This window comes from Carassius gibelio, chromosome B19, assembly GCF_023724105.1.
Source record: "Carassius gibelio isolate Cgi1373 ecotype wild population from Czech Republic chromosome B19, carGib1.2-hapl.c, whole genome shotgun sequence".
Taxonomy (NCBI): domain Eukaryota; kingdom Metazoa; phylum Chordata; class Actinopteri; order Cypriniformes; family Cyprinidae; genus Carassius; species Carassius gibelio.
In genome coordinates, this window is record NC_068414.1 from 19391145 (window position 1) to 19416921 (window position 25777).

Consider the following 25777-nt stretch of genomic DNA (forward strand, 5'->3'; position numbering starts at 1 on the left):
AGTCTCTCGGAGATATGAATGAATATTCACCATTTATGAAAGGAAAGATATTTGCATAGAATCATAAATATTTCCCTAGAAACGCCCCTTCTTTCAGCACTTACCACTACTACTGCAAAGTGATGGAAAATCTGACTCGTTTCGCGGATCGGTTCTTTCGAACAGTTCATTTAAATGAATCGAATTTAGCGGTGCTTTACGTCATGACGGAATTATTGTTCGATTTTCTGCATTTAGCTCACGAACTAGTCAGTTGTATGCAAAGAAAAGATCTGCATTTTAAACGCTAAAGTTAATATACTATAACCACCATAGTTTAAATGTAACGTTTTGTGTACTGTTTCTAAAAATAGGATTTACTAAAAAAAACAAACTCTAATACAACTGTCAAACTTACAATAACAATGTTTCCTTACGTTTAAACTCGAAACATTGTCAGTGTGTTGTTGATTCGAGAACCGCTCGGGCGGATTCAGTCCAATTCGTTGATGAATTTGTGAATCGGCTCAAAAGAACCACTAAAGGATCCGATTCCAAAGAACGATTCGTTCACACATCAGACATCGTAATGTGGCGGAAACCGAGGAGAGTGACCACAGAGGTGTGCAGAGCCTCTTTGTCCAAACACACTGAATAACGGTCTGTCTATAAAGACCCATTCATGCGGGCGTGAGATGAATAAATCATTACCTTTTTTGTAATTAATTAACGTGAGAAATTAACGCCTCGGCTCTCTCCCTGCAGAGAGAAGCACTTCCGATGCCCGATTATTAAATGGAAAAGAGGATGCTTGCAGGAAATAGTGATTTTACATGATGGTTAAGCGTTTAGTATTCAAACGTTATCATTGTAACAAGCACTAGAAGCATGGTGACACACATATTATATTAAAAAAACGAAGATTATCAGACACATACACCCTGAGGCTGACGGACAGAATAATGACGGACATTTGGACCTTCTTACCGTATAACGGCGGAGTCCGTTACCGCACGCAGCGTGACAGAGGCGGAGATGCGCTGGCGCTCGATCCCGACAAACACGCCTCTCAGCCGGACACAGAAACACTGACTCTCGGTCCGTTCTGCACAGACCCGGTAGACAGAGGAGCAGTATGGAGACCGTGATTCGGTAATGGCTGTCTGTTCCCCTCCTTTCATATCCCTCCTTCTCTCCCGCTCTCTCTTTCTCCGGCCCCCTCCTCCTCCTCCTCCTCTTCCTCACTCTCTTCTTTTTTTCATCCACCCTTAAGCCCATCCCTCTTCAATGATGATGGTTTTAATAATGCTTCATTATGAGCATTACATAAAATCACACAGGGCATATCAAATTCAATCTAAATTCCTATCAGTTAAATCGAATAATCTAATTTCCATCTTAAATTCAATAAAAGGAAAGGGTACACCTCTAATTCTTGTTAACGCAACAGGATGCACAAACTTTAAATGTAGTTTTTAACATGAGAAACATTGCATTTGTGCCATCACTGTTAAAAAAAAAAAAAAAAAAGAAGCATCTTGACTTAAACCAGTGATGGTTTTAAAGGGTGTTTGCTGGTCTCCCATTCTGGACTCTTGACTGGGTTTCGAGTATGTTTTTTTAACACTGGGAAACTACACTGTAGTTAGCTACCCATAAAATAATAAAAGCATAATAATGAATCTGTCTGTCCTCATTGAGCTGCAGTGAATTCAGTGTGACAGTGAAGGATTAACTGATCCAACAAAACCCCTCACAGTGGAGCAGCCCTGCTAAAAACACCAGTGGACATCCTGTGGGCACTCTTTCCCAAGTTTAACTCTAGAATGATTATTATAGCGTGAAGACAAACAATATCTAAAATGACGTCAGTTTGTATAAAGGCAGCTTTTGACCTTAAATAGGCTAAACTGAACTCATGTGATGCACTCGACTTTACAGTCATTGATTTGACCTTTACTCAGACAGCTCAGCTGATCTATCATATTTAACAGAAATAGCTAACAGTTTATGAATAATTATTTCCAGAAATGTCTCGGTAGTATAAAAGTGTGCTATTACTAGTGTGATGCTTAATTTATTAGATTTAAATAAATAGTATTGAAGCTCAAAAATCGTGTTGTTTCTTTACTGCCACCTACTGAGCAACATACCAAATAACTAATCTTGGCTTGGTAATGTGATTGGGATGTCAAATGGATTGATGTATTCATATTAAGCTTTCAGATGGAAGCTGTCCCATGGGAAGATTAACAAAACCATTTAAAGACAGTTACATTCAGTTCAGGCTTAAAACCAGATTGAATATTCTGTACCAAACGTTACAAATAATCAGATGCTCTCATGCTACCTACAGGATAAATTCAAGCTCAAATGAATTCTGTGTATATATATATATATATATATATATATATATATATATATATATATATATATATATACACAGTACAGACCAAAAGTTTGGACACACCTTCTCATTCAAAGAGTTTTCTTTATTTTCATGACTATGAAAATTGCAGAGTCACACTGAAGGCATCAAGGGCTATTTGAGCAAGAAGGAGAGTGATGGGGTGCTGCTCCAGATGACCTGGCCTCCACAGTCACCGGACCTGAACCCAATCGAGATGGTTTAGGGGTGAGCTGGACCGCAGACAGAAGGCAAAAGGCCAACAAGTGCTAAGCATCTCTCGGGGAACTCCTTCAAGACTGTTGGAAGACCATTTCAGGTGACTACCTCTTGAAGCTCATCAAGAGAATGCCAAGAGTGTGCAAAGCAGTAATCAAAGCAAAAGTTGGCTACTTTGAAGAACCTAGAATATGACATATTTTCAGTTGTTTTTGGTTATGTATATAATTCCATATATAATTCCATGTGTTAATTCATAGTTTTGATGCCTTCAGTGTGAATCTACAATTTTCATAGTCATGAAAATAAAGAAAAATCTTTGAATGAGAAGGTGTGTCCAAACCTTTGGTCTGTACTGTATATATAGTCAACATTAAGAACACATTTTGATTTTAGGTTTAGGTATTATATATATATACTATTAAGATATATAGATATATATCTTAATATGTATTAAAATAAACTATAATCTGAATTAAAATGTTGAAACACACACACACACAAACATGTGACCTAATCACATTTCTCTTTATCCTCCTAAAGGATAATTGGTTTGCACTGAAGAACATACTGAAGATTTCTGCCATCACAATACAAATTATGGTTAATGTGATAATGTGAATATAAATTAATATTCCCAATTTTTTAATAAAAAGAAAAATGTCTGAGAACAAGCAGCTTTGTCATAATGATAGCAGAACATTTCACTGCTGGTTTTATATGCTATAATATTGTTGATTATGGGGGGTCCTTTGAATATTGTTCTTCTGATTAAAAATTATGTTGAGAACCACTGCATTGTAATCCTTTAGCTCTTTTAGAGAAGCACACAGCCACATCACAAGAAAGAGAAGCTGTTTTCTAGAAAAAAGAAAGCCGTGGACATCATGAGGGTCAGTAAATGACAGAGGAACAAAACGAACTGTCCCTTTAAAACTTGTTTTACATATTTACACTAAACGAAATAACAGACAGTGTGCAGACAATAACAATTACACAGAATCATTATATTTATTTTTCGAACATTAAACAATGTTGATACAGCAGTAATATTATAATACATATGTGAGAAATCAACTGTACAACAGTTTGACTGTGTTGAGAGTGATGGTACGGGGGTTGCTGGATTCAGGGCCGGGCCTCCTCGTTGCCTGCGTGGTGTGCAGGGGGGGTATAAGTTCCCTCTTTAATCATCTTCTCCTTCTGCTTACGCACCTCATATAAGCGCTGTTGCTGTAAGCAGTGATAATAGTGTCAGCAATGTAAACAATAGGGCTGCACAATTAATACAATTCCTAATCGCGTTTACAATTATTGATGTCACTATTACGTAACTGTTCAAAGCAGCAATTCATTGCTAAAAGTCCACTTATGTTATTCTGCACGCTTAAGAAGCCTTTTTTTCTTTCTATATGGGATCTTAAGGGTTTTTCCAACTATCTTTTATTTTAGTTTTCAAATAAAATTATAATACCATTCATATAAATATATACAATAAACTATATAAATATATTTCTAATTTAAAGAAACCAATCCATTGTATAGTTGACATTTGAGGCTTAATACTATAGAAAAGCACTTTAGAAAAGTGTTTTCAGCTTGTTTATTTTCATGTGAAAATATGACATGCAGTTGCGTCAAACAATGGTATAAACATCATTCAATGTAAACTGTGATAATCGTAATTAATAATCGCAATTACTATTTCAAGGGAATAAGTGACAATTATGATTTTTTGTCAGCCTAAGATACATTGCTTGAATATTTCTGAATGTTGTTGTGGAAATATTTTAGTTTAGCTAATCTTCTAATCAATTGTTTGCATTAATCTCATTTAAGTATCTTTTAACATACAATGAATAAAGTAGTATATATAGTCCATAGGGACATGGAGTTATTTTTTGTAACTTGTGCATGCAACTGCTTTAGGTTGAAAAACAACATTTGTAGAAACTGTAGCAGAGATGGACAGTTTTTGAGAGTAACCAGACATCTACGATGTAATGTACATGTGTTATGGGGTGATGTGCACTAAGCAACATGATTGGCTCAAAGATCCTAGTCTGTCCTTCAATGTATCTTTTACATTCTATAAAAAGTGGGGTGTAAGTCTGTGTGTTATCTCTTTGCACACAGACTCAGAAGCTGTGTGTAAACCAGATCATTCTCTGCAGAGAGCAATACAAAGACAAAACTCTATTTGGTTTTTCATTAAAGCAATATAAAGACAAAACTCTATTTGGTTTTTCATTCTCAGTTTCTACAAGTTGTTATTAAATTAGAATTTACACGACAATATGCTTACAGTCTTTCGGCGGTGCATGCACTCGTAGAAGTCGTCCAGCTCTAGTTTGCATTCTTTTTTGGCCCGGGTCTGTCCGATGCCGTGGGCACACTCTATCCACTCCTTCTCAAAGGCATGGCAGCGAGCGACCCTCTTCTGTGGCTGTTCCCCGCTCTGAGCCAAGAGCCACTGGTCCAGATTAATACCCAGCCTTGACTGGAGGTCAACGAATGGCATGATTCCTGGAACTGAAAATAAAAATGTCATGTAAAACAAAAGCAATAATGCAATCGGGTTTAAGAACACTGAACAAAGCAGTTATTCATTTCTATATTCAATTACATCTCAAGGTTCGGAAATTGCTAGGACTTTAAATAAGATCAGTGGTCATATGCAACTATTATCTCCAAAACTTGTTTATTATATTGACATGTTGATATATTTATTGTTGACAGCAGGCATGCCTAAATTATTATTCCATATATTATAGCCATATGGTTTCATGAAGGTAAATTTGAAACTATTTAAAAATCTTTTCAAGACCAAGTAAATAATATTTAAACAATAATTTGAAGGGAACAACACAGTTGATGTCAATGTTCCCAAATGCATTAACAACAAATGGTTTAAAACTATGAAACAAGCTTCCATCCATTTAATTAATTTCACACAAACACAGAATACTTCTGTTCCCAACAACACAAATATGGAAATAACTATACATTTTTAATGTAACTTACATGCAAAAAACATTGGTTGTTTCTCAGGAGTTCTTAAAAAAAAAAGATTTTCTGTGCAAATGTCTAAAATTTCTTAAATCAAGATTAATGACACAAGAAGTTTTCAGATAAAACTGGTGAGAAAATTAACTGAGTTTAAAAAAAATCAGAAGAGAGAAGGTTTTACCCGCTGAGAGGAAAAAATAAGAAACTTTAAATATTTTTATTGTAAAAAAAAATAATAATAATAATAAAATAAAATAAATAAGTTGGTTGTTTTATGTTTGTTTGCTTTTTCTAGTACTTGAAACATTCAATCCCATAAATACATTTGAATTCAGGACTTTCTGCTCCAATTTACGACATTTTTAAGGCCTTCATTTGTGGAAGGACGATTAAAAACACAATTAATGAATCTGATTAGTATGATATTCATTAGCTGGCGTAGATTTCGGTCAGGTTAGTCAAAACTACTTTTCACGTTTAGCAACATTGACTAGTTTATGTTATATTATCATTACAGAATAGCTCAAGTTGTGCTGATGTTAACCGGATTGCCTCGCGACAGGCCTGATCACGACAAACCACTGTGCATTTATTCTAACGTAATGCATGTTAATTTACAGCGAAAGGTTTACATACGTGCCAGAACATTTATCAATTTTACACGAATGATACAAAAGCTCTCAAACTGTAAATACAAACACTGACCGTTCGCTTCAGAGTCACTTTAACCTTCTTCAGGCCCACAGTTCACGAACGACCTCTCAGCTGCCGTAAAGCAGGCTTGTTTGCGCCACTGCTGCAAACACTCAGACGTTGATGTCGCGCTCACGGTAGAGGGCAGTGTTGGCACATTTTCGGATTTTGAACTGACGCCGGAACCAGAGTGATTTTTTTAAATATTTAAATTTAATAAATATAATTCACATGCATTTTGGGTTAGCTTTTAGTTTTTTTTTTTTTTTATAATTTTCATTTTAATTTCAGTTATTGTTTTTTAGTAGTTAGTTAACTTATAGTAGTTTTAGTAGTTTAATAATTGTTTTGTAGTTTGGTATGTACTTTTGTCATCTTTAGTCCTTTATATATTTTATTATAAGATAGTTAGATAGGTGGATCAAACTTTCTGCCATGACACATTTCTTATTTTCTTTTAAAGTTTTTGATGAAATATTCTATTTTCAGTTTTTTCAAGGTTTTCACAGTAACACTATACCCGTCCCGAGGTGCATATAACTTTGACTTAGAAAATTTACAGAATATTTGTTTTGTAATATAGGACTATTGCTTTTTTTTCTGATGAATTTTACAACAATTCTTTCAGTGTTTTCTGAAACTGGGGCTCTTCTTAGTGTTTTCTTAGTGGATTTTAAGCATTTAAGATTTTAAGTAGCACACATTGCAATAATGTTTATATAGTGTGTATTTATATATTATAGACTAATATAGAAGCCAATCAGCATTTGTGACCCTTGAGCACAAAACTTCACCTTTAAAGTTGTTCAAATTAAGTTCTTAGCAATGCATATTATTGATCAAAAATTAAGTTTAAATATATTTACAGTAGGAATTTTTCAAAATATCCTAATGGAAAATGATCTTTACTTAATATCCTAATGATTTTTGGCATAAAAGAAAAATTTATACATTTGACCCTTACAGTGTATTTTTGGCCATTGCTTAAAATATGCCCCAGCGACTTGAGATTGGTTTTGTGCTCCAAGGTCATATATATGCAAATAAAAGAGCTGAATAAATAAGTCCAACTTGCCACAAAGGAGGAGATGTTTATTTTCATGTTGATTCAAACACTCACAGCCAGCGCAGTTCTCTTTGTTGGGATGTACAAAACAATGCCACATTTAACACCCCTTTTAAACATATTGCTTATGTAAATGAATTTAGTTAACACTCATTTCACCATAACCAGTTTATAGTTCAAATTTATCAAGTAGTTTTTACAATCCACTCATAAACCTGAAAACATGAAAGCATCTTCACACAACAAAAACAAAACAAAAAAAGCAAAAGATGTGACGAGCACAATTCCTTTTTTCTGTGATTACAAGACAAAGCTAATTCACCATTACATGTAAAAACCGAGGATTCTCTTTCTGCAGCCAAAGATAATTATGAGATTCAGAAAGCATAGCATGTCACAATTATACCCAAAATTAAATAACAAAATCATGACTCTGCCATTCAAATGTTTCCCAGAGAAGCTCCAAAAAAAAGAAAAGAAAAGGAAGTGCATAAATATAAGCCTACAATGTTGAACGATGATAAATAGTGGGATAAAGTGCAGGAGTGCTCATCCATCCGACCCATCTCTCTCCATCCATGCATCCAGCTAGCAGGGAAAACAACATAAAAAATAAAAAAACTACGATTGCACTAACTAAAAAGAATTAAAAAAAAAACATAAAAGAAATGTTTTTAAAGAAAGAGATAAAATAGGCTAAAAATCTGAATTAAATAATATTAATAACAGCAGACATGCATGTGAATGGCAGTTCCATCTTTGATACTATATTATTTTAATACCCAGCAATAAAATCAACACTGGTAAACATCCACATCTCTCACGTCTCAGCTCAAGAGGGCACAAACAGTGCTGTCAGTGAGTCACAGACAGTGTTAGGGATCGGAGTGCATGTGCTCTGTCTGTAAGGCAGGCAGTCAGTGATTCAGTTCAAACTGTCTGCTAGTGAAGTTCAGATCAGTCTCCCATCAGTCTTAACGGTGTGAGTTCTTCTGTGCAAACACCAGCGCCACCAAAACAATACTAGCATGCTGCAAATCACACGATTTCCAAGTAAAACAAACATACAAACCACTCGAAAGCCTTTCACGTATACATGTGCTTGGCGACAACTCGCATTATTTGTCTTTATTTGTTTGTTTGTTTCCTAGGGAAATTCTTCTGGTCGCGATAGTACCGATTCGGCGATTTTTTGTTGTTGTTGCTCAAGGCATTTCCACACCGAGAAGTAAACACCAACCGATGAATAACAGTATGAGTTTCTGAAGAGGTAGAGGACGTGTCCGTGCCTGTGATAACCAGATGGGACAGGCGAGCAGAGCGATGAGTTCAGTTCCTTGAGCTGTCTGGATGTTATTAAGGTGTTTTGATAATTCTAAAAAGCAGCAAATGAACGGGTTAAGCGTCAAAAGCTCAGAAACGGTTGGCTTTGTGCAATGGTGAGAGACTCTCACACGTACAGAATGACGTTGTCGGGACAGTGCAGGCTGTCGGTGGGGTTCAAGGCTCTGCAGGTGGTCTGCGGTGGGGGCGCGGCGTGGCAGCTCTTGGGGCGGGGTGAGTCGCAGTCATCGGACGTCAGCTCTGCGATGTCATCTGATTGTGTGTCGGACATCTCTAGGTCGCTGCGGATGCTTTCCGGCTGAGCGAGGGTGACGTCTCGGAGACCCTCCCTGAGTGACATCCCTGGCGACAGGCCCAGAGGGGAATCCATGACAACCCCGCTCCTGCGGGAGCTGCAGTCCTGAGGCCCCTCCCCCAAACCGGGAGCCATGTGGGCAGTGGGCGGAGCCAGATCCTCTTCAGTGGTTAGACAGAGATGGCTCGGTTTCGTTTCAATGTCCACCTGGATCTCAAGGTTAGTGCCCTCTCTGAAACACAACAGATCATAGAAAAGATGAGACAATGCAACACTCCCAGCAGTGTTTAAAGTTTGCTATATATTATTATTTTGTTGCATGGATGCACTAATATTCCAATTCTTAATTATGTTAAGGCCAAAACGAGCAATGGGTTACCAGTAACACTTTATTTTACAATGTCCTTGTTATGCATTACATGTACTTAATATAGTAAGTACTTATAAATTATGCATAATTTCAGCAACTAACACTAAACCAAACCCTAATCCTACCTCTAACCCTTTAACATTTATATTATTCAGTACTTGAATGTATAATAACGGTGTAACATTTAACGTAACAAACACACATTAAAATTAAGTGTTACTAAATAGAGTCTAACCCTAATATTTAAATGTCTAAATAAATCTAATATCGATTTCCTAATATGTTTAAATAAAATAAAAATGCGAATTAAGGTGTCACAACATTGTAATGTACAGTGTAAAAAAATGGATATTTAGTTTGAGATTTGATCAATACATTTAACATTTAAAAGGTAATCTAAATCTAAAAATAAGAGAAATTAGTATGAACAAATATCCAATACGTAATTATAAAAATATTGAAAAAAATATTGAAAAGTCTAATTTATGATTACAGTTCAAATATTATGAATGCTGTTCCTTTGAACTTTCAAAAAAAAAAGTCCATTAGAAAAGTATAGCTGCTTCCAACTATTTTTAATATTGGTAATAAAAAGTAATGCAGCAAATCAGCATATTAAAATTTCTGAAGGATCATATGACACTGAAGACTGGAGTAATGATGCTGACAATTCAGCTTTGCCATCACAGTAATTTTACATTTTAAAATATATTCTAATAAAGAGAAAATAGTTATCTAGAAGTGTAATAATATTTCACAATATTACTATTTGACTCCTAAATTAAACACAGCCTTGATGAGCATAAGAGACAGTTTTCAAAAACATTATACAGTTTTACTAATTCCTTTTGAACGGTTTCGTGCATTTATTTGTCAAGCAGTTTCTTATAGTAGAAGTGATTCACACACCGGTCAGGTAAGGTGTAAGAGGAAGTGATTGATCCTGCCATGCCCCGAGTGCTGGCACAGTCACTGGCCGCTCCCAAGCTGCCCGTCTCCCTTCCAGCACCTTCCTTTCCCAGCTCCGATGCTTGCACCTCCAGCCTGAAACATAAACATGTTTCCATGAAAACAAGAACATTACCCATATTTACAGTGTAGCTTCTGTGTATTTACCATACAGAGAATGGTACCCTTCTGTTGGCATCACACATGCCCTCATACCTGCTGTATTTTCCTGTCCTTGCACCAAGTGCTCCTCCTGCGAGTGTGTTGAAGTGGGGTGTGTCACCCAGACCCCCTGGGGCGACGGACAGACCCTCGCTGGGAGAGGTGGTGCTGAGGCCGCTGACTCCTCCCTCCAAACTGCTCTCGCCCAGGCTGGGAGACTTCAGCGCTCGCCATGCATCAGCAACTACAGAGAGCAAGGGTCAGATTGATGGTTCAGTACAATAATCGGCACTGGCAAGTTTTTTTTTTTTTTTCTGAGACACTTGATTAATCTTTTACCTGTAATAGGCCCGCCATCCTCATCAAAGTCTATCCTAACGCCCCGTCCTTTCCCCCGGCTCACACCGCAGCCCCCGCCGCGGCACAGAGAGATAGGCACAACACCATACACATACGCCAACATGATGGGGACGCCAATGCCTGTAGGGGAGAAATATGGAGCTATAGTCAATGTCTGGTTAAAAGGAGAGTTGACGAGTAAATGTGTTTAACTGGACTCAATGAGAAACATTTCTTAATATTGTCAATGGTGCTTACAGTAGCACTTCTTAATATTTTTGTGGAAACTTGTAGTGTGTAGGTGGATCATATCAGTATTGCTGTCATACTTCCTCAGGATTGAATTTTGTGCTTCATGTTCTCACAATTTCCATACATTGTACTGCACCGGAAGTTGTGGTTGCCACTGAGGCTAAATGCAGAAGCCATTGTCTATAGTGTCCATTATAATGAACAGGAACTGAAGCTTAGCCTTTGTGAAGGATGCAAAAGCACCAGAGTATAATAAAATCATTCATGTAGTCTATACAGCATATATTCCATATTCTACTACATCTTCCGAAGCCATATGATTTGGGTGATAAATCTACAGAAACTGACTTCACTGATTTGCTGTGTCCGAATCACAATGAGACAATGAATTGAACTAGAATGAAATGTATTAGTCTGACTGACCATTGATCCATCGTAGTAAAACATCTAAAAGTTTGGTCACATTAGCAAAATTTTGCAAACAAAAAAGGTCCATTGTCTATTGTTGTTGGTGTAGCGATATATGAAGTCACTTTAAAACCTTTCTCTAGGTCAGTGCAGCAAATCTGCATGACCAACTTGAACATTTAGCAAAATCTGGGAGTAGATTTTTTGCTAAATTACCAATTGTGTGGATTACTATTGAAATCACAGTTTTTTTTACCTCTGAAACATTCATTGTAAGGATATCATTTGTAAATCACAAAAGGAATAAAATGTAAATGATTTCAGGAATCCTCACCCACGCTGACAGCAGCGATGACTGGAGCCGTGATGATCGACAGCGCCACACCACCAGTGATAGCGAGATTCCTCCTGTGATGGGATGTTTTCTTGCCTTCATAGTGAGAATGGATCTGTGACAAACAGCAGCTGTGTTACTGCACAGTCACAAATGTGCTTTTATCTGCTAAAATCAAAGATCTCATCTAGTGGCATCCTAAAACTTCAAAATGTCTTTTGTGGCATGGAAATAATGTTTAATGCCCGCTCTGTATCCTACACCAGGAAGTCATGTTCGATATCAAAAGCAATTAAGCTGGTTGAGTAGCTGACACGGCTGACTAAAGGGAAATTCCCAGGCTTTTTAATGGATGTTCTCTTCCTGGCTGCAGCTGATAAAGGTTTCCACATGAACCTAAACTGTAACGCTGTAGGGTAAGGTGTGATGTTGGCACTCCGCACCTTGCGTCCAATGTAAACAGGAATGCCGATCACCATAGCAGGAACTGCGATGCCAGCGATTAGAGTGATGCCCACCGGTGCACCAATCAAAGTGCCCAGCTGCCACAGAATCTTCTTCTTGCGACTCCATGGCTTCTTTCCCCAGAACGTACAACCTGATGGACTGAGAAGACACAGAATATTATTATTTTTCAATTCGAGCAAGTCGTTTGAGAAATTCCCACTGATAGGAGGCAGAAGGTACCTGAGGTAGTGCAGGTCTGAAATCTCCTTCATACAGAGCCAGCAGAACTCACAGCCGCACACAGCACAGGTCATGTGATTACAGCTGCCGTCGTTCATCTTGATGATGTAGGCACCGCATCGGGGGCAAGGCTTGATGTCATCAGCTGAGGGGGGATTAGAGGGTTGGGATTTAGAATTTGAAGAGGTAGACAGGATCTGCTGTAAACAATGTGTGCTGAGGAAGCACTTTCTGAATGCCAGACAGGGAATAAGAGACGATAGCAGACTCCTGCTGGAATTCAGGAGAGAAACTAGAGAGAACTTGAGGAGGAGGAGGAGGAGAGAGTGCAGTCCTTTATGGAAAGAGAAACTTCAATAATCTGCAGTGAACACTGAAGTGCACAAAATGAAAGCGCTCAAGGGGGAAGCACACAGCAAATCAAATTATATGGCACTCTGAAACACAATAAACCAGACAGAAAGCACACTAGAGTTTTGAGTTTATTTTTATCCACTAATTCCAAACACTTTGCGATACATACTTAGAGTATACAGTGAAGGACTAATATACTGCTGCCCCGCAGCAAAACATATACTAGATTAGTACATTTTCTGAATAAAAATGTGAATGACAATTTGTACGTGCAAAACATGATCCAGTATTTTTTGTTGTTGTTGTGCTTGTGTGATCAGGGTGGTTTCTAGTGGGATCTAAGAGGTTTCTAGGGCATTGCTATGTTTTTGCTGAAGTGATTTGGGTGGTTTCTAGTTTTCGTGTCAAAATGTCCATCTTTGCAAGTATACTCTTAAACACAGTAGATCGTAAGTGAAAGCAAACAGCTGTGAAACAAAGCATGTGTAACTGTATATCGGATCTGGGAAGTTCTTAAAGTGACAGCAGTCTAATATTCCTGCTGTCTGTCATTCCTGTCAATCAAACAACAAAAGAGAGAAAATCTCTCACTTGCGCTTGACTAAATCAAGTTTGTAACTTTATTAAGTAATATATATTTACACAGTGAAAAATACGCAGTGTTTTTATACATTTGATTACTTTATACAATGCATGTAGCCTTTATTTATTTGTTCTACTTTTTTTTTTGTTTTTTTGTTTTTTTTTTGTAGTTCTACTGCTTGTGATTATTTTCTTATTCTTGTATAATGGCTGACAATTTACTTGAGGTTTTTTTATTTTATTTAGGCTAGTATTCTGTGATATTGACATTGGTGGCAAGAATTATGAAATTTCCATGGTATCAAAAATTTTGCTATGAATAAGACCTTATTAAAAGCAACAATGACTCATATCATGATATAAGATTTTAGTCATATCGCCCACCCCTAGTTTCTAGGGCATTGCTGTGTGATTGCCTCCTTGCCCAGGTACAAAGAGCCTAACTCCGAATGATATTATAGTCTCTCTTTGTTTATGTGACAGAAAAGAGTGGTTGGCTGCTGGTTTAACGCTCACCGTGTCCCTGCTCGCCTGTGTAGCTGGGTGAATGGTTACTGTGCGTTCTCAAGGACAGCGCCCTCTGCTGGCGGGCCGAGTCACACGTCTGGTTAGGATGCCAAACTTGCTTGCAGTGGTAACAGAACTCGGCACCACACCCTTCTCTTCGACACACCAGTCTGGGGCAGCTGGCACATCCGGAGGCAATAACTGCGAACCTGGCAGGAGAACAATACAAACCAGGTCATCAGACTCTCCTAGAAAATCTATAATTTAGGTAATATGAGATATCATTACACCTAGTTATGTGCAATCTACTCTTACAGAAGTACATGGTACAGAGACGGGTATCAGACGGTAATAGTATCGTACTCTGATATATGATTACCATATTCACAAACACTGATATGTCTACAGTGCTAAAGATAGAAGAAAAAAAAACAATAAAAGTGGATTATTGTAAAATCATATTTTCTTTAATTGTGGCTGAGCAATATGTGGACCATGTAAATATCGCAGACATTTTAAACATGTTTTAAAAATTTCTCCATCTATAAAGGACATATAAGGATGATTATGCTCTCAGATAATGTATATTTAGGCCGTGTTCACACTAATACAATTAACATGGACAATTTGAAAAAGCTTTTTTCTCTCTATTTTGGCATCCAGATGGCATTTTTGTCAAAGAAAACTGAGCTTTTTGAAATGGCTCTCCAGAGTGGATAAATCTGAAAATGGATAATGTGGATGTACTTTGAAAGGAAGACGCCATTTTCAAATGGATCTTGATTAAGACCTGAATCAAATGGCCCCAAAAGTAATCACATTCGCCATAATATCTGTGTGTTCCCGACTCAGATTCTTTGTAAATGTCAAATTCCTTTCAAAGTCAAGGAAAACATTAGCAAGTACAGACACTACTACATTATGGAAAATGAGAAGAACGATTTATTGCAGTCAGTATGTTCCTGCCGTGAGAGTTTCCTAGTAATCCAGTAGCATTTTATTACTTTCCTAGGAAACTTTCTTGGCTGTCTCTACCTCTACCTCAGACCTCAGAACAGTAAGCACAATGGTTATCAACAAACATACCAAGTCTTAAAAAAAAAAAAACCTTGATCATTTTAATGCTTTTACAGCTGAATAAACACTGGGAGTAGATCAACTGGATAGATGGATTTTTCAAAACGAAAGAAAAAGCTGATTTCACACTCTGAATCAAAATAAAACCTGCCCAACCTCCCTGTCTTCCATTATGCGTGACAAAAACAATCCCTTTTGATTTGAAGCGCAAGTTTTGACCTGTTGGTCGAAGTTAAAGCAGGTTCTGAAGAAATCATTCCTCCTCCAGCCCGACACCTCATTAATCAGCTCAGTTGCAATGGAGAAGTGTAACGTCACATACAAAGAGCTTCCAATTACCTGCACGTACTGGCACACACATCCTACAAGTAGAGTCAAGCCGAAACCGACCTCATTACACATGATTATGGTATCCCTGAACACCCGGAGCGCACTTGAATTAAAAACAATGAAATCAAAACTCGAATTTGAAGCTCACAAAGACACCGTGGCATGCACACACGGTCAAGTGAGTAGCCAATGATTGTCTTAATCAAATACCAGCCTCAGTTACCCATAGCAACTCTACATCAGTGCTGCATCTCAGTTGCCACAGCAACTTATCACTGAGGGAGAGAGAAACAAGATGTTCCTGTTTCCCATTGCCATTGGCAGCTCTGTACTTTCAGTCAAGCTGAAGCAAAGCTAGTTGGGGGTCTAATGGGTAATAAGCAGCACCATGGACTGGAACTGATATATACTGGGGAAGCTTTTCTGTCAGGGTTTGTTTCTGTGGTTCTGAGATCAAAAGTTTTATCATCTAAGGTGGGAGATTCCTAGTTAGTCTACAAATAGGCAAATTAACCATCTGGGTGAACTTCAGTGTGTCCTACAGAAAAAAAAAAACCTGTCGCACTTTCATTTCATAACCTCATATGATGCAACTAACTAACCAACTCACCAATGGTGTGATCTCTAATGGCCTTTTTTTTTTTTTAATTCCCAGTCCATCTGAAAACCCCTTATTATCAGCCGTGGGCCTGACAGGAAGAGGCTGTGACTCAAACAAGCAGAGAAGCAGACTAAATCACGTCCCTTAAATGTAGGTCACTGGCGCATCATTGTGATTGACCAAACTCTGAAGTAAATCACACTTTCTCTGAATAACACATCAGCTAAACTAGGCTTCCCACACAAACGCAAGTTTTCCTTTTAACTGTCCAAATGCCTCCTACGCTTGTCGAAGCACACAGAACAAACAGAACCTGTTACATACGTCCACTTACTTCTACTGAATCTGACAAAGATCTGAAATACATGCATTTAATACATGATTTGGTTCGTGGACGCCAAAATCGATTTTAGTTTTGAAAGCATTGGCTTAAATAAAGAGCTGGTTACTCCTAACAGCTTCTAGTCTCTAGGTAAGGTTTTCAGATGTTGGAACAAAGCTGGATTTACTCCCATTCAGACACGAGAGCATGTTGGGCGAGAAACTAGAAATCTCTCAACCAACGCTTGGGCAATTTTAGGATGCCTACACAACAGTAGAGAGTGTTTGACGAATATGAATGCGTAAGCTCTGTGTTGAGGGTGTGGGAAGAGCTGTGTTAGGCTGAAATCAAGAGGGAACACAGCAAATTGGTTTTCCTAAAGCTGGAGCAGACTCTGAAATTCTCTTTGGCCAATGGACGCTTACTTCTGGGGCGATTCTAGGATTTCAGTCTTGAGGAGGGACCAGTCCAGTCTCAAAACATGAGCTGATGTGGCTCAGTGGAGTGTCTCTTGCTTTCAGTGCCAGAGAGCACAAATTTGAAGAACTAAAATTAAAATGTTCACTTAGCCAAAAACTGAAACTGAAATTACAATAAGGTTCAATTTGCATAATTGGGTAACTGATCTCAGGATGCTGTTCAAGGTGTTGTGTTCTCAGGGGATACATTAAACCAGTAAAGTTCTTTATTTTTTGTAACAGTGCAGTGTGTCCACACTGCTTGCACGGCTCTACCTCATTTAGGAGTTTCTGTCAATGATTCTGCCCCTCCAAAACTTTTTTGCCCATGTATTTTTTCACAGTTTTGGCCTAATATTTTGGGTTGGTAAAAATTCCACCTGATTATCAGTAGATGCTTATCAGTTTCAGTAGCAGATTAGGTTGCATTTCATTTTGTGATTTCACTGAAACCAAAACATTGAAATGAGAGAAATGCGGTGTGACAGCTGTAGGGCAAGGCAGCCAAAATTCTGCCACCCTATTTCACCTATGACCATGTCCTTCACTGACTTCAAGACAGGACAACACCTAAATGTTAAAAGCTAAGGGAAGATTCTTAGTGAGGTCACCTCAGATATCAGGAAGAGAATAGGCCAGCAGTCATATCTGATATTATGTGGTAGAGAAAATAGGAAATGAGACTTATGACGTGAGGCAATGTTATTTCCAGACTTCTTTCTGCAATGCGATGTCATACACACAGACATTCTGAATATGATCAAGGTCCTTTAATTGATGGTTTGTTCAAAAAATATCACTGGGGTTCAGATCTGGGCTTTGGGCTAGTCATGTTCCTCCACATCATTTACTCAGTAAATCATTTTTAGAATGACTTCACTATGTGCACCGGGGGTGTTTAATACTGGAACAGAAGTCCACATCCCACAGTTCCCTATAACGTCACTGGATGTTGTAGTGACAAATCTTCACACTGGAAGTTAAGAGTCTTGCCAAACTTAATTAGAAGCTCTGCAACCTTTTGGTCATACAGCTTATATATATATATATAAAGCAACATTTCCAATTCAAAACATTCTGTATTATATTATAAATCCATAACATCCAAATCATTCTTACCCACAGTCCGGAGCTGGACACCATCTGCAATCAGGGTCCGATGCCAGACAGCGGCGCAGTAGAAACTCTTCATACTTCTCCATCAGGCTGGGATCATCCAGGATGAGGGCCACCTGTCTTGGGGCAAGTCGTTCGGCGCACTCTGGACAGCTGAGCTGCACTCGGCTCTCCGTGATCTCGATACGCAGGTACTGCCGTAGACAGCACAGGCACGACCGATGGCTGCATCCCTGGAGCTCGGGAAGCTGCTCCGCAGGTTGCCGCACCAGGCACAGGGGACACTCTAGGAGTTCTTGACCTCCCAGAGAGGCCTGGCTAGTGGACAACGGTTCAACCGGGTCTGTCGTAGAGGAGTCTGATGAAACATTGGTGGGTGTGGGGGGCTGGAGCAGCTGCTGTTGCTGGAGCGGTTGCGCAAGAGGAGTTCCCACATTGGCCTTGTTCCCCCTGGATCCGCGTTTGCCATGGAAGAGACTATGAAAAGAGATCCTGCCTTGCTTCTTGCCCGGCCCACGGCATTTCGGATTGGGAATGCCGCTAACAGAGGAGTGGGGGGATTCGGAGTCCTTTTCGGATCCCATTTCGTGTAATGTTCTCCCACTTGATTCCTTACGGGAGGTCAGCGAGTTTGGGTTAGAGGAGTTTGTGTGAAGCTTTTCAGTTCCGTCCACGGAATGTAATTTCAACGAAGCTCCAAACCTCAAGGACACGGACACTCCCGATACACAAAAGAATGTTTGTCAAGGTCTCAACAAATTCCAGTTAGTTCACCCGTTAGGAACATTCCGTTTATGAAGTCATAACTACAACAAGGATTCGTGTTTAAACAATAAACGCAAAGGTAACTAGATTAAGTGAGCCAAAATGGGAAAAGGACGGGGGAGGGAAAGTCCTTTCACTCCAAAAATGTTCTCGTAAATAGAAAAAGAAAATGAAACAAAGAAAACTGTTGCACCCCAAATGTGTTACAACTACCAAACTGACAGATACTGTCAATTAAATATAAGGCATTTAAAGACAACTAGGAAGTTCAAGTTGTTAGTAAAAAAGAAAAGACTCTGGCTCCAGATAATGTAATCCTTTTTGAGGGCTTGTCGTCTTTTGGCTCCGCTAAATTCTCTTGCTTGCAGAGCCGAGATGTGTGTGCTCCAGCTAGCGGTTCTCTTCTTCTGAATCGGCTGGTCTGTTAAGGAAGAGAAATAGCACAGGAAGTTAGCACAGCGCACAGACAGTCTGCGGGAGGAGCATGCTTAGTACACGCTCACGTACACACACAAACACACTCCTCCCTTCTTTTATTCTCAATCTCTTTCATTTCACAGTTAACTCTTCATTGCACCCGACTCACGAAGTGACTGCCAGACATAAACCACTCACCAGCCGATTAAAACCGAGAAGTAATTGATTCTGTAACTTCAGCTTGTTAAAAACTGATTTCGCTTATCACATTTTCTGTCCTTAGATCTAGTGTTAGATTTGACGTCTCTCGTTTTCTTTGTCTCACTGTTGATGACACCCTCTCATCCACACTCTCTCACACACTCGAGCGCTCGCTCACTCGCTCTCCACTTCACACTGCGCTGCTAGTGCAGTTGCCATGGAGATTCCCACTATGAACACAGCAAACAAGGACCCTCACAGTGACTCTGGCCCTTATGAACACATATACACACCCGGCAGATATTAACACTGCGCCTCACATAACACAAGAGTGAATGCCTCCACTGGACTTTATTCATTTATTTTTATCTGAGAAGAACATCAATACCAAATGCAAATGGCACACTGAAGCTGAGGAAATGGTTTAGTAGGCCAGTATAATCTGTCAATCTCTGTGGTCCATGGGCTATTCCCTATTCAATAAAAACATACTACATCTACACAAACTCATATAAGACTGCGGCCTGGTCTTCTGCTCTGATGAACCTTGGAGTGATGCAAATCTGTTTACTTGTGCGAAGGGGAAGGGAAAGTGACCATCATGTTGTAGTCTGACAATTTACTATAATTTATATATATATATATATATATATATATATATATACACACAATTTGTTTTATTAGTTTTATGAAAACATAGTAAATTGTTAAGTTTGTTAATGGGTCAATGATAATTAAGTGTGTCAATAAAGAATTCAAATTAAAGAATAAACAAGAAACATACGTTTATGCCAACTATTTATTATTCAGTCGAGCAGTTTGTTTAAACATATACATGTATAAAATAATAATAAAATAGGACGGTTTACTTTTCTAGAACTTCATTCTTTTGTCTTCATTAAGACATCAGGATAGTTGTATGAATGAAGCCTACTTTTTATTTATTTATTTTTTACTTACCCATAAAAAAGGTGTATTTAAGTCACTTTCTGGGTGAATTTTTAAATGAATTTTTGGATAATTTAATGGACAAGTAAGCGACATTATATCTGTACCACAGGCCCTTAAGTTGCATTGTAATTGCTGTAATTCCTAGACAACAACTAATCAAACCACAAGTAACAGTAACAATTATATACATGTCTTATTAATAAAGTAAAATGTATTGGATACATTAGTTATCCAACAGGCTATACATGTATTAGAATAATCTTGCAGTATTAAAACAGAAATATAATGAAATCATTATCTACTTCACTACATCTTGAGTGTTTCTGTATGATGTAGTGTCAGGTGGATCAAGAAAATTCAGGACAAGTTCTACGAGGACAGAAGGACGGAATCTCATGATTATGATAATCATGAATGCACCTATAATAATGAACAGAGATAGTATTAACACAGTATGCAATGGTGCTTCAGATAGTTTTTTTATAAACATGGTATTATTATGATCTAATATGTCCAAAAAGAGTATTAGTACATGTTTAAAAAACATTAAAAAAAACAGCTGCATTTTCCAACATAAATGGCTAGTTAGCACTGTATTTGATCAAGAGAGTAACAGCATAAAGCCCAGTAAGCTAAAGCAGCCTGTTTTCTGCTGCGGTTCATGAATCTGCAAGGTGCGCAGTGACAGCAGTCAGTATGACCCATTTTTCCACAGAGTGCTTTCGCATTGTTCACAGCCACTGTGTCCTGATGTCCTGACCCATTATGTCAAGAGGATGCAACAATCATCAAACACTATCTGCTCTATACTGTACGTGACCGAGAGGCATGAATAGATGCATTAAAAATGCAAGAGTCTAGTCGACGGAAACAGGAAACTTCCATACGATCTCAGCCGATCTGCCTATTCGAAACACGCGGAATGAAAAGGTGGTGTTGAATCATAGCAGGTTAAATGAAAAAGAGTCTCTCGTCTATCTATATAACTTCGGGCTGAGATGGTGATAGCACTCCATTCCACTTCAGCAGCCTCTACTAATGCAACCGATGACATACAGTAGAATTACCATCTGTGCTCTCTGAGGTTTAGTGTGTGTGAGGGATGCTAGCGGGTGCACAACAAAAGCGGTTTCTGGAAAATCTGTGTCATATCTCGACAAGTTTACAAAGCAGAACCCACTGTGTGTGTGTGTGTGTGTAATGGGCGTGGCTCCGTTTGTTGTACAACAGATGTTGCTCTATTGTTTATCATCTGTGAATGACATGTCGATTCACAAGAAGCTGTTTTCAGCTTACAGTGTTGCAGCTGGAATTCAGCAGCCTGCGTTTTCCATTTAGGAAAGAGTTGATTTAAAAACGTTGAAAACACATGGACCCCAGGCCTTGTTTGATGAAGGATGGATCCCCGTCACCGCGAGTTTGCTTTCAGTTTTAATCACCACAGCCAGAGTTTGAAACTAGATGCAAAGTATAAAACACACACAAGGGAGTTGATCAAAGAGACGTTGATCATGGAGAAAGGGGAAATTCTATTTCGGTCTGGGATTTTTTTGTTTCGTCTTGTGGTTCATAGGTGTGACGAACATGTTCTCACACTTTTTAATTTACAACAGGGGATAAGTTTGATACGTTTGACATTATACAGTAAAATGATATATAATATATATAGTATACAATAATAATCACTAATAGTCAATCAAATGTAATATTAATGTTACACTAATAAACAAAATGCTTATTAAATTATATAATTTGTATTGACAAAATGTTTTTACTATATATTCTGGCTTTATTACCTTGCTATTACAATTGTAGACTCTTAATAATAATTAAATTATGGTATTAAGCATGTAATATTGGGAAATTGATCACAGTGAGTGAAGTTTATTTTGGTTTTATTTGATTTATTGTATCCATATTGGTTAGGTTTTCATAATGTAAAAGGGAAACAACTTCTGATGAAGTCCTAATGAAGGCAGCTCCTTACTCCCTTCATGATCTCTTACTGTAAAGTTTTGTTTTCGGAATGAATAATGTTTTTTCCAGACCATTTATCAACATGTCACAGAGGCATTCTGAAGATGATTTATTAACAGAAACCACAAATGAACCATGCAGGCTACAAATCAGCATAGGTTAGCAAACTCTTGGGCTATTATGAGAACACAGCGCAGAATAATATAAGATACTTAAACAATCGACAGAGCATTGAAAGCAGAGAAACAGAAAATGATTGTGCATTGTTTGGCCTCCCGCCAGCGCTTTACTGCACAACCCATCTAGACAAACTCATTACCGTGAGAGAGAAGACCGAGCGAGCGAGACTGACACTTCCTCAGCACTTCCGCCGCGACAGACCCTGAAACCACACCTCAGCACTTTCCCATCATCCTACAGCTCTAGACCACGGCTCCATCTGTCTCGATCTCACACACACACACCAGTCACATGGAGCAGTTGGTGTACAGGTGGGCTACTGGATCTCTAGCCATTACATAATCATTTGAGTCACATCTGAAGCTCCACTGAGGCTTATTGTTCTTAGCAAAGCCTGCATGTGTCCTGCTGTCTTGTTTTCCGTCTGCATCTTTATCATATTACACAAACTAGGTTCAGAGCGTTGTTGATTTCAATGAACAGAATTGTTATTTACTAGTTCAAAAACTAAAAAAAAAAGAGGAAATGTCTTTTAAAATTAGTTCTTAATGGCTGGTAAGCTATATTTATTTCTTGTCTTCTGAAAACATGTGACAGGTTTGTGTAAGAACCACACTTAACTCTGATAATCTCAAGAATCTTAAAAAAAGGGATTCACAAATGGGACACTAAAATACATAAAAAATGGCGACTAGCACATTCCTCAAAATATCTCCTTTTCTGTCCCACAGAAGAAGGAAACTCATACTGGTTTAGAACAGTGTTATGATTCATTTTGAAGTATAAAACTATTTTTAAACAAACGTGTTAGTTTTAAAAAGATGAAAAATAAAGAGAAAAAAAAAGTCGTAAATTAAACTGAAATAAAAATAATTAAGTTAAAACACAAAAATTACTAAACTAAAATAAAAAATGAAAGCTAATTAAAAACAAATGCTCAATAAAAATGACATTAAAAACACTACAAGAACTTAAACTAAAACTAGAATTGAAAATGTAAAAAGGCTTACTTCAAATATTAACATATACTATAATAAAGTACTTAAATAATACTATAATAACACTGGTTTTAGATGGATTAGATTGTAAATAATGTAATTATCACATGTTTTTGTGGTGTAGCGATAAACTAATCCATACACGGATGATTTAGTTGGACAGAACTGTCAGTATTCTGTCAAGTTTCCAGCACACGTACGCAGTTTAACCTCTCCATTGTGACGGGGAGGGCAGGATGCACTGGCAGACGGTCTAACTAACCCATTAGATGAGTTGTGAAATCTCTTTAAGCTGTGAGTCTGTGTGAATGTCTGTGAAGAGCAGGTGCTTGTGCTCATCCATGTCTCATTCTCGCTAAAACCAGCATGTCTGATCTCCAGCTAACCTCATCCTTTATTGTATCCTCACAGAAGTCCAAATCTCATATATCACATCTCAGGCGCTGTTCAAAGACTGCCTAACAATCCTCAAGACAAAACATGACTAACACCAGTATGCCACATTCACACTCACCTACTGTTTTAAATGAGGCTGGAACAAAAGAAAAACAGCCACGGGTTCCTGTGAAACCAAACATCTCGATTTTATCAGTTCTTAACAATCGCATGCTGGTTTACGGTAAATTGGATACCATTTAAAAAAAAAAAAAAAAAAAACAACAAGACAAGAAAGACTGGAATTAACCGTGTGCTTGCTGACACAAAAGAAGAAATGAAACCAAAGTCATCCTGTGCATTCCTTGCTTACTCTAGAAGTGTTGCCAAAACGCCTAAAACATACTCAGTTACAAAGAGTGCATGAAATACTGTAAATTTAATGATGAACCAGTACACTTTATATTCAGAAAGTTGTTTTTGAACCACTAAATTACTACAAAATTTTGTCCCTAAATGGTTTCATTTAAATATAAGCTTAACTACTAAAACATAACTAAATTAGCAAAGTATAAAAAAGTTCGTTTACAATAGATAGATACACATAGATAATTATTATACGTGTAACGTATGATTAGTGTAACTAATGAAACATAAATAAATCAGCAGTGAGCAGAAAATATCTGGCTTATTTGCTGCCCTTATTAAAGAAGCGTCTACAGTAAAACAACCCGATGTTGATGAGGTCCAGGTGTCCTGTCACCTCACTGGGATGTGTACTAATATCAGAACACTTTGACAACACTATTGTACTTTAAAATCACTGACTAAAGCGTATCTGCTGGGCACTTACCGTACAGATGGATCTGATAATAACGTTACTGAGAGCAAGTGAAGCAGAATAGGGCGGAACACAGTGAGCTGCGGTGCTATTGTACACCGTGTACATCCAACCAACTGTCCTGTAAATTTGACAAATCTCACCCTAGAGGCATCCGCTACTACATTCCCCGAGAATCAGTTCGTGGGGAAGATGTCAGCCCTTTTTTTTCCTGTCCTGAACGCGATATTGCTCAGATTATGTCCGCAGCTCGAGACTCTTTTCCATTCACGTCACCGAGGAAAGCCCCTGCGTGTGACGCCACTCGTTTTCGGGCGGAAACCCCGCCCACTGACGTCACCTCAGAACGGAAATGAAAGCGCGTCTCATTGCCAGGAACAGAATTTGCATATTCAAAACATTTTTGAATTATTATTGCTACGATTCAGCAACAAACACGGAATTTTAAAAAATGAGGTCATGTAAAACAGTGGTTCTCAACCAGGGGACTGGGGGCCGATATTATTATAATCACAGAAACGTATTAACTTATCAGACAGAGGGCTTTAAATATTATCGTGGACAAACGAGAGCTAAGGAGTCTTTTAACTTTTTTTTTTAGAGCTAAGGACTCAAAAAGTAGCAGAACCACTGATTTATAGATAATTTATATTCCTGAAATAGTTTTAATTCTAGTGTTCCCACACTAGAACTTTAGACCAAAAGATTTTCTGACATTTTCTATTACCAGTTGTCAGAAGCTGCTGAAACAGTTCTACTCCACCATCATTGAATCCAACCTCTGCACTTCAGTAACTGTCTGGTTCAATTCAGCTTCTGACCTGATCAAATCTGACCTCAGAAGACTACAGAGGGTAGTCCGGACTGCTGAGCGTACAACCCTACCTTCTATTCAAGAACTGTACTTATCCAGAGTGAACAAAAGGGCCAGTAAAATCACTCTCGACCCTCACATCCAGCACACTCCCTCTTTGAACTGTTGCCATCTGGTCGATGCTACAGAGCACTGAGCACCAGAACGACCAGACACAGGAACAGTTTCTTCCCTCAGGCAATCCATCTTATGAACAGCTGATAATGACTGTGGAACACAGTACACTACACTATTTATATACACATACACTTATTTATCTAACACACATACTCAGTGTACACTTACATTTTGCACATAATATACCTGTACATACATAACTGCTTTTTGTAATATACCTGC

The 25777-nt window shown here is 38.2% G+C and overlaps 3 protein-coding genes across 8 annotated transcripts in view; all 3 read right to left on the reverse strand.

The window, feature by feature from the left end:
- Positions 1 to 1146, reverse strand: part of LOC127979107 (microtubule-actin cross-linking factor 1) — a 164005-nt gene extending 162859 nt beyond the window's left edge. For 5 of the 6 annotated variants that reach the window (XM_052584279.1, XM_052584278.1, XM_052584280.1 and 2 more), the window contains exon 1: positions 967 to 1145. The gene's annotated coding sequence lies outside the window, so the exon portion shown is untranslated. Of the gene's footprint in view, positions 1 to 966 lie in introns of all 6 variants that reach the window. The other variant, XM_052584264.1, reaches the window with a different exon arrangement.
- A 2451-nt stretch (positions 1147 to 3597) lies between these two features.
- On the reverse strand, positions 3598 to 6473 carry LOC127978652 (NADH dehydrogenase [ubiquinone] iron-sulfur protein 5). Its single transcript, XM_052583453.1, has 3 exons — positions 6320 to 6473; positions 4911 to 5137; positions 3598 to 3838 (listed from the first exon to the last, which is right to left on the reverse strand). Exons 2-3 carry the CDS (start codon positions 5124 to 5126, stop codon positions 3734 to 3736), a joined length of 321 nt encoding a protein of 106 aa, XP_052439413.1. The 5' UTR covers positions 5127 to 5137; positions 6320 to 6473; the 3' UTR covers positions 3598 to 3733.
- Positions 6474 to 7378: 905 nt separating this feature from the next.
- LOC127978602 (E3 ubiquitin-protein ligase RNF19B) lies at positions 7379 to 24858 on the reverse strand. Its single transcript, XM_052583375.1, has 10 exons — positions 24577 to 24858; positions 17863 to 19045; positions 13965 to 14164; positions 12513 to 12657; positions 12269 to 12431; positions 11826 to 11940; positions 10832 to 10972; positions 10547 to 10736; positions 10292 to 10426; positions 7379 to 9244 (listed from the first exon to the last, which is right to left on the reverse strand). Exons 2-10 carry the CDS (start codon positions 18441 to 18443, stop codon positions 8824 to 8826), a joined length of 2091 nt encoding a protein of 696 aa, XP_052439335.1. The 5' UTR covers positions 18444 to 19045; positions 24577 to 24858; the 3' UTR covers positions 7379 to 8823.
- Between the last annotated feature and the right edge of the window lie 919 nt (positions 24859 to 25777).

Coding starts and splice junctions, on each gene's coding strand:
- LOC127978652 (XM_052583453.1), bottom strand. CDS start 5,126: ATGCCATTCGTTGACCTCCAGTCAAGGCTGGGTATTAATCTGGACCAG. Junction 3,839..4,910: donor GCATGCACCGCCGAAAGACT/GTAAGCATATTG, acceptor CACTGCTTACAG/CAACAGCGCTTATATGAGGT.
- LOC127978602 (XM_052583375.1), bottom strand. CDS start 18,443: ATGGGATCCGAAAAGGACTCCGAATCCCCCCACTCCTCTGTTAGCGGC. Junction 14,165..17,862: donor TGTCCAGCTCCGGACTGTGG/GTAAGAATGATT, acceptor TTCTCCTGCCAG/GTTCGCAGTTATTGCCTCCG. Junction 12,432..12,512: donor TCAGACCTGCACTACCTCAG/GTACCTTCTGCC, acceptor GTGTCTTCTCAG/TCCATCAGGTTGTACGTTCT.